The sequence below is a fragment of the Microtus ochrogaster genome, chromosome 10 (assembly GCF_000317375.1).
Source record: "Microtus ochrogaster isolate Prairie Vole_2 chromosome 10, MicOch1.0, whole genome shotgun sequence".
Classification (NCBI taxonomy): domain Eukaryota; kingdom Metazoa; phylum Chordata; class Mammalia; order Rodentia; family Cricetidae; genus Microtus; species Microtus ochrogaster.
In genome coordinates this window covers 66,405,984-66,415,077 of record NC_022016.1, presented here as the reverse complement: position 1 = coordinate 66,415,077, position 9,094 = coordinate 66,405,984, and the positions used below count along the sequence as shown (strand labels likewise).

At 46.2% G+C, this 9,094-nt stretch overlaps 1 protein-coding gene across 3 annotated transcripts in view; it reads right to left on the bottom strand.

Annotated features, from left to right (window-relative positions):
* Patj (PATJ, crumbs cell polarity complex component) overlaps positions 1–9,094 on the bottom strand; it is a 317,960-nt gene that overhangs the window by 2,997 nt on the left and 305,869 nt on the right. For 2 of the 3 annotated variants that reach the window (XM_026782090.1, XM_026782089.1), the window contains exon 17: positions 7,459–7,553. In XM_026782090.1, coding sequence (XP_026637891.1) covers positions 7,459–7,553 — 95 coding nt within the window. Of the gene's footprint in view, positions 1–3,177; positions 3,302–7,458; positions 7,554–9,094 lie in introns of all 3 variants that reach the window. The other variant, XM_013348556.2, reaches the window with a different exon arrangement.

Below are 9,094 nucleotides of genomic sequence, written 5' to 3'. Positions count from 1 at the left end.
CGGGGCACATTAGAGGGGAGTGTCCTATGAGAAGGCAGCACGGGGCACATTAGAGGGGAGTGTCCTATGAGAAGGCAGCACGGGGCACATTAGAGTTCCGTGCTCTCCGTGTGTGAGGAACAATGTCAGGGTAATCTGAGAAAAGCTTTTTTTTTGGGGGGGGGATCTCTGTTAGCTTTAGGCTTACTGATTTTTAATTTATTTTATAATTTGGATATTCTGGCCAAATTTAATGAGCAAAGTGAGAAAGAGAAAAAGGTTAATGATCTCCAGTGCTACAGGACCAGAAATAATGGTTGGTGTTATTATTTGCAATGGAACATGCCCTCAGAATATCTGCACATTTAGTGTGTGTGCACATCTGTCACAGTGCATGTGTGGAGGCCAGAGGACAACTTTTGGGAGTCAGCCCGTTTTTACACCATGTGAGTTCTAGGATCAAACAAGCTTGCAGGCAGGCGCCTTTAGCAACTGAGCCATTTCGACAGCCCCAGGAATATTCTACCAAGACTGACTACACTAAGTGAGCTATGAGCCAAGCCTTAGAAAATGCTTTTCTTTCTTCTTTTAGATTCAGAAACTTTAATTTTTAGGTAGGTTTCACTTTAAAAAAAAATCTCACAGGGGGATCTACAGAGCTAATTCCTGGACAGTCAGGGCCACACAGCAACTCTGTCTCAAAAAGCAAAGCAAAACAAAACAAAACACATTTCTTTAAAAATATACCACAAACAAACAAAACCAAAAACCAAGCTAGGTATGGTGACTCACGCCTGCAATCCAGGTTGGAGTGGGGTGGGGGAGTGGAGAGAGGAAGAAGGTCTCAAGGTCATCCTTGGCTACGTAGTGAGTTCAAGGCCAGCCTGAGCTACAAGACCTTCTATCTCAAAGGGAAACAACTCCCCCAACCAAAATGAAAGAAAATAACAGAGGAGGATAGTCAACAGTCACGATGCGCATGCTGTTCCTCTCACTTGGGTGCAGGATGCCTTTCCAAGGGCCATTCGTGAGGGCTTCCCACAGCACCTCAGCCCACTCACCGCTCCCATTGGTGACATCCCACTCCGATTCCATGATTGTTTCTTTCATTATTTTATTTCCTTATTTTTATTTTTTGGATTTATTTAATTTTAGACAGTGTCTTACTCTGCAGGCAAAACTAGCTAGCTTCAAACTTGAAGCCTCCCTCCTCAGTCTTCCAAATGCTGAAATCACAGCACCTGCCACAACAGACTCTCAGGCTGGGTACCACTGTTACACTGGGAAGCTGCCTCCTCTGATTAGCTGCAGTTCATTAGATAAGTGAGTCCCATTTCTGCCTAGTGTGTCTCAGCACACTCCACCAGGAGGGACAGGTGGGTAAATCTGTGGCTGTCTAGAGTCATCCAAAAGCAAATACCCATTGATTCAAGAGCCCAGTTAGTAGTCAAGAGCTGGGCAAGTAACAGCAAGCTTGTGTTAATTAGCAAAATTTTCTAGGAAGTTACAGGGTCTACTTTTACTTCTAAAAAAACCTCTTCTGCTGGGCGGTGGTGGCACACACCTTTAATTCCAGCATTTAGAAGGCAGAGGTGGACCTGATCTCTGTGAGTTGAGGCCAGTCTGGTCTGCAGAGTAAGTTCCAGGACAGCCAGGGCTGTTACAAAGAGAAACACTGTCTTGAAAAACAAAACAAAAACCCAAATAAATAAATAGATAAATACTAAAAATATTTTTTAATTCTATGAGAATTTCATACAATATATTTTCATCAAGAACCTATATTTTTTAGGACTATAACTCAACAGAAAGTCACAGGATCAACTAATGAATAATGATTGTAGTTTTAAAAATGAATGAAAAACTGGTAAGAAGCCAGGTGTGGTGGCATGTTCCTGAAGGCCCCCACTCCACAGGTAGGACCAGGAGGATCAAGAGCTCGGCCACACAGCTCAAGGCCAGTCTGGGTTACATTACAGCATGAGTGAACAAAAGCTAAATTCATAAATAGCAGGTGGAAGAAACACTTGGGATGTTTATCCTAAGTACTTTTCACGGGTCTTCAGAATTTACAATAAAGTTAAATGCCAATCTACAACTCACAGTGAAATTAAAAACGACTATTCTAGAAGCCACATAGAAGCCACAGGAGTGGTGGACACTGATCACCTAGGGCATGCTGGCAGTAGCGTGGGGCTGTTGTCGTTTGTTGTTTTGTTTTCTTTATTTAAGACAGGTTCTAAAGCATAGCCCAGGCTACCTTGAGTGTACAGTGACGCTCCTGTACCAGCCTCCAGAGAGCTGGGATGACAGGCCTGTGCCTATACCTCTTTTGGAAATAGTTAATTCCCGAATCACTATGAGTCAGTATTAGACCGATTTATCAAACACCTGGCAGAGAAACGTAAGCTCACAATCTCCTAGTGACCTGAGAGCTTCTACCGTGTGTGTGTGTGTGTGTGTGTGTGTGTGTGTGTGCGTGTGTGTGTGCGCGTGTGCGCGTGTGCATGTAGTTGTGTGGGCTTGCCTTTGCATGTCTTTTGTGGATGCTAGAGGCTAGTGTTTGGCATCTTCCTCTATCATTATCTTTAATTATTTCCACTTTTATTTTTGGAGATGGCGTCTCTCACACCTGGAGCTCACCAATTCAGCTACCCCGTCTCTGGCCTGCAGTGCTACCTTCTGTGGGTGTTCCTCAGGTCTTCCTGCTTACAAAGCAGGTCCTTTACCCACTAATTCAGCTCCATGGCCCATGATGTTCTTTCCCTACTCCGTCCCTGGCTGTCCTAGAACTTGATCTGTAGACCAGGTTAACATTGAACTCACAGAGATCCACTTGTCTCTGCCTCCTGAATGTGAGTGTTGTGATCAAAGGTGTGCACCACCAACACCAAGACCCTGATTTTGAATCCCTTTCAGCCTAGAATAACACATTCAAAGTCACCCTCCAGTGCGGGTGCTGCTGAAAACGCTCCTACAATCTGTGAGTGCCAGCTTCCTCACTGAAGTACAGAGAGAGAGGATTGCTTCTTGAGATCTCATTGTTGTGACACTTCTTCCCCTGGCAGGGCTTTCCTATGAGACCTAAATGAAATACCACCGTCCCCCACACAAGCACAACCCACAGCAAACCAGTACAAAGCACTTAAAAGTCTCACTAGCTTTGATTTTAAGAGAACAGTAAAAGGAGAAAAATACCTTTGGAAATATAGTCTTGACATAAATTGGCAGGTCTCCGTGTGGACTTCCATAACCCCCTACAATACTAAGCCCCAATCCTGCAGAGCCTTTCTCCAAAGTAATAATCTTAGGTGCAGGTGTTCTGAAAGCACAACACATGCTGTTTAATTCAAGAGCAGACACTGAGAGGGAGTTCATTTTAATGGAAGCGCACAGATTGGAGAGGGACTTCCACACTGCGAAGCTACGAATGCCATTTTATCAAATCAGACTCTCAGGAAGCAATCTGGAAACATTGTACATTTTTCATGCTACATCAGCTCATCACCAATATGCTTGTGGTTTAGGGCTTTCTAATTAAAACAGTCACTACAGCGGTGACACACCTTTCCCTATGCTTGGTTCCTTTCTCCTCCTTTTTTATGTGGGCTGAGTTGGCCTTGAACATCTCAGCCTCTTGCCTTTGCCCTCTAAGTTCTGAGATTCTGGGCATCAGCTATTATATCCATCTCTGTGCTTAGTTATTGTTAAGTCACTTGCTTTGTTTTATTCAGATGGGATCTTGTTGCATAGCCTAGGCTTTTCTATATGGGGTGTGTGTGTGGTACTGGGGATAATACAATGGCCTTATGCCTGCTGGTCCTAGGAGCTGTATGTACCACTGGGCTACATTCCTAACCCATTTTTATTTTATTTTTGAGACAGGGTTATGCTAAGTTAAGAAAGGTCAACATGCAGCTCAGACTGGCCTTGAGATCACGATGCTCCTGCCTCAGCCTCTTGAGCAGCTCAAATTCTAGACATATACAACAAGGCTTGGCTCAATTCTTTTTTTGGAGGGGGGGTGGTTCAAGACAGGGTTTCTCTGTGTAACCATTCTAACTGTCCTGGAACTCGTTCTGTAGGCCAGGCTGTCCTTGAACTCACAGAGATCCATCTGCCTCTGCCTCCCAAGTGCTGGTATTAAAGCCGTGTGCTACCACCACCCGGCTGTTTGGCCTAATTTTTAATGTGTTATATATAATATATAGACTTTAATGTGCTTGTGTACATGTGCATGCCAAAGTCAGAGGACAACTTTTAGGGCTCACTTCTGTATTCTACCAGGTGGGTTCTGGGGATTGAACTCAGGATGCTAGTATTGACAGCCAGTGCCTTTACCCATTGAATCATCTCACCAAATGCCCTCCCCCTGTTTTTTTTAGTGTGCTTTGAACTATAGTTCAGGTTAATCTGGAACTCACTCTGTAGCCCAGACTAGCCCTGCACTCAACAGTAATCAATATTCCCTCCTCAGCCTCCTGAGTGCTGGGATCACAGGAGTGAGCCACTGTCATACCCAGATAAGCTTTTAACCTTATCTTAGTCAAAAACTGAGAACTACCCTGATTTAAAATCTGACCTATTCTGTTTAAAGAAGGTGTTGTGTGGACCAACCGCACAGTCAGCAATACACAGATCATGCCAGCGTGTTGGAAGCCTGCAGTCCCCAGGTGAGCCCCTAACCAGCAGTGGCAGGCTAACAACTCTTGGGAACCGATGCTCCTTTCCTGTCCAAATGCCCCTAGCACTCCTCCTAGCATGGGAAGACCCTTCTCCAAGCCCATCTCGAGTAGGGTGTTCTCCTGCGCCCTTCAGGAGAACTGGCCCAGTCTTTCTGTCCTTGGTCCCTATTCCACAGTATTGTAATTAGCACATCTTTTCCTCTCCCCGGCTACCTGTCCCTTCTATCTTAGCTATCCATATGTTCTCTACAAACTCACGCTCATGGCTCTATAAACAGGATCACCCGTGTGGAGCAAGATGGGTTTGACACTCTGTTTCAAATGCGTGACAGAGGCTGCCGTCAGTGTGGAAGTCTCTCTCTGAGGCAGCACTACAAAGTTTAGATCACCTAAGTGTGCTCAAGCTCTCTAATCTCCACTTACCCAAGGAGGCCAGCTTCTTCTCCCTAAAACTAGTTTTCTTTTGATAGAAGGTCTCGTGTAGCCAGTGCTGGCCTTGAGCTGGCTATGTAGCCAAGGGTGACTCTTTTGTTTCCACCTCCTAACAGCTGGGATTAGAGGCTTGGAACACTAGGCTTGGTTTTACGTGGTGCTGGGGATCAAACCAAAAGCTTTATGCATGCTAGGCAAGTGCCATACCAACTGAGCTACATCTTGGCCCTTCTTCCCACACTATGTTATTTAAAGGGTAAAAACCCCCCAAAATTCTGGGGTCCCCATCTCTATCATCTGATTTGTGGTGACAGGGTCTTTTTCTTTTCCGTTTGAGACAGAGCTGTGCCACACAGCCCTGGCTGGCCTTGAACTCACAGTTATCCTGCTGCTTCTGCTTCTCAGGTGCTGGGATGTATACCACCATTCCTACCTGGCTCAAAGAGGTACACACTGAGTGCTAGCAGCATGCCTTGCTTCGTGGCAGCATGCATAGCTGAGAGGCAGTCACCTGTTCCAAACTTAGCCACTCACAGATCAGAAAACCGTGAGGAGGCATGTGACCTTTGATTATGTTCTTCTGATTAAACCTTCCCTGAAACTTTGCCTAACAAATTGAGGTGCTCAGGTTATTGTGTCAGAGCTAGTCAGGGACCTGCATACGTGGGCCCATTTGCAATCTGGAGCATGTGTCATGGATCACGTCAATTTATCTCATAACACCTTAATATTTCTTCTTTGAAAATTATTTGTATTGTTTATAATTATGTAATGTGGTGTGTGTGTGTGTCCATGTGAATGCAGATACCTGTGGAGTCCAGAAGAGGGTGTTGGATTCTCTGGAGTTGGAGTTACAGGTGGCTGCAAACTGCCTGACATGGCTCTTGGGAACTGAACTCAGGTCCTCTTGAAAAATACTATGTGCTTTTAACCTCTGAGCTACATTCTTAACTGTCTTAACATTTCTTCCCTCCCCCCTTCTCTCGATTTTTTTTAAATTTTATTTTTGGTTTGTCAAGAGGGTTTCTCTGTAGCTTTGAAGCCTGTCCTGGAACTAGCTTTTGTAGACCAGGCTGTCCTTGAACTCACAGAGACCTGACTGCCTCTGCCTCCCAAGTGCTGAGATTAAAGGTGTGTGCTGCCACCACCTGGCATGCCTTTCTTTCTTAAAGCTATGCTCTCTCTCTTTCTCTCCCTCTCTCTCTTCTGTGGCTCTGGCTGTCCTGGTACTCATATGTAGACCAGCCTGGCCTTGAACTCACAGAGTGATTATAAGTGTGGGTTACCACATTCAGTTTTGTGTGGTACTGAGAACTTAACCCATGGCATTGTAAATGCTAGCTAGGCACCCTACATACTGAGAGCTACAGCCCTCATTTCTCCACCCTGACTTTGTTTTAAAGAGCTGTCGTAGCTTGAAATGCTATTTTCATATTTTGTCAGATTTGATGGCATGTATAATGAGGAAAAAGTATAACCAACTTAATACTCTTTCTTTAAGAGACACACCCCAAAGTGCCAACTAGGTTGATAAACTATGACCCCCTGAATAAAGCTCCTTGTATTTGGCTGTGATCATGAGATCCTTAAAGGAATTATCAACTAATAGCATTCACGGAGCACACACTTGACCAGGTGCTGATGGTGCCGAGGAACAGCTTCAGGCTCAAAGTGCAGCTGCTCTCCGCCGGTCTGGTCGGATAACCCTAGGGAGCCTGCTAAGACCAGACGCCCAGATCTGCTGGGAACCATGTCCTCAGAGTCTCCACAAATCGTGTCTTGGAGTGTGTGTGCAGGCGCCTACAAAGGCAGGTGGAGTTCAGGGGAGGATAGCTTGTGAGATTTGGTTCTCACAAGCTTTGGACCCGGGGACTGAACTCCATCATCAGACTTGGTGGCAAGTGCCTTTTTCTGAAGAGCCATCTCACTGGCCTTCTGTTCTTATTCTTAGAGCATTTCAGCTATAGAAACACTGCTTTAATGAATAACCTTGCAATGACCAGCTGTCACGACACATGCCAGCCAAGGGGACAACAATATTTCACCTCAGAACAAGGTTTTAGCTTAGCGAGTTAAGGAAATGTGGCTCCTTGCATCTTAGAGCAGAACAGACCTAGGATATAAGCATGTAGTTTCTTAGGACAGAGAGCACAGGCTTCTGTCAAAGCAAAGAGAAGCAGTTTGAGCGCAGGCCCTACCATGGTCTCTGAAGGATGCTTGCGTGAAACGGGGAGAGCCCTGCACCTTGTAGGACCTCATCTAGGTCAAGAGAACACAGCATGCATGTTCCTCTGTCTTGAGATCACATGCACGTTAGAACCTGATGCTCAGAGCTTGGCCCACTCTGCACTGGAATACTTACTCCGTGTCTTCTGGATGGCGGTCAGCAGTCGGAGAGCCTGCAGACATGATTTCAAGTTGAGTCGCTATGGCACTTATATTGGTATCTGCCACAACCTGGGGGAAAGGAATGACAAGGAATTTTACTGTAAATGACAAGAATGTTGGAGAAACTATGGTTGCATTCCAATCCTCATTCGACTTAGATACGGTGCTGGACTGAAGAGACCGTTCATTTTCTCTTTCCCTCTCTCCCCTTTCTCCTCCTCTTTCCCCATGGTTCTCCCTTTCTTCTCCTCCATGTCCCAACAGAGAGGTGAATTCTCAGCCTTCCTGCTGCAACTCCCCAGGGCTGGGATTTCAGTGTGCACCTTCATGTTGGGCTGGAGGATTCGAGTCCCTAGTCCTCGTCTGACTCCTGTGATCCCTGCCTCCCCAAACCACTCTTTATTCTTTTGTGGACTGGGACGGAACCCAGAGCCTCCTGGTGAGTACGTGTCCCCAGGCACTCCTTTTAAAAACTTCAATAGACCAGAATAGGCAGGGTCTTCCTAAACTGCACAGGCTGTCTGTGGTCGGTCCTTCCTCAGCCCCCCAACAGTGGCTAGTGCCGGTAGGCCCAGTTCCAGTTTCTACACTTTCACCTTTCTGACCATGCCTTCCTCTTTCCCAGACACTTTTTTTTTCAAGACAGGGTTTCTCTGTAGCTTTGGAGCATGTTCTGGAACTTGGTCTTGTAGACCAGGCTGGCCTTGAATTCACAGAGATTCACCTGCCTCTGTCTCTGGAGTGCTGGGATTAAAGGCATGCACCACCACCACCCGGCCTCTTTCCCAGACTCCTGTGCAGCAAGACAGGATCAGCTCCTGAGTTTCTATCTTTTTTTTTTTTTTTTTTTTTTTTTTTTTCGAGACAGGGTTTCTCTGTAGCTTTAAAGGTTGTCTTGGAACTAGCTCTTGTAGACCAGGCTGGCCTCGAACTCACAGAGATTCACCTACCTCTGCCTCCCAAGTGCTGGGATTAAAGGTGTGCGCCACCACCGCCTGGCCTGAGTTCCTATCTTTTACAACTATAAAGCCTCATGCTAAATTTAAATACCACCTGGTGATGATAATCCCCAAATCTCTGTCTCCAGTTCTACCACACTTAAGTTCAAATCTACAAGATGGGTCCCACTGAGCTCCCCAGTGTGGCGTCCATAGCTAACATATCTCCAGTGCTCTGCCCCACAGCCTGGGTTCCTGTAGCTTTCTGTATCCCAGGTGACCATGACCTGTTCTCGTAGTTTCATTACCATCTTGGTACCATACTTGACTTCTCTGTCTCAAAGCTCAGTCCTCTTAGATGCTGAAGGCTGAGCCACAGAATCATCTTGTGTGTGGTGCGGTCTCACTGGCTGCCCGACCTCACTCTTCTGAAGCAGCTAGAACCACGTTAACATGGAGTATATGACTCCAGACTCTGCCCGAAGCCATCAGCAGAGAACCAGATGCGTCCTTTCAATGACCTTCAAGGTGTCCTGCCCTGTGGTAGCTCTCCTAACATTCCCCTGTGGCCAGCATACTGACCTCACTGTCCCTCCTGCTGCCCCACCCCCACCCTAGAACAGAACCCAGGGATCTGGAGGGCTGACTGCACAGTCCTGAGAGTTTTCAGAG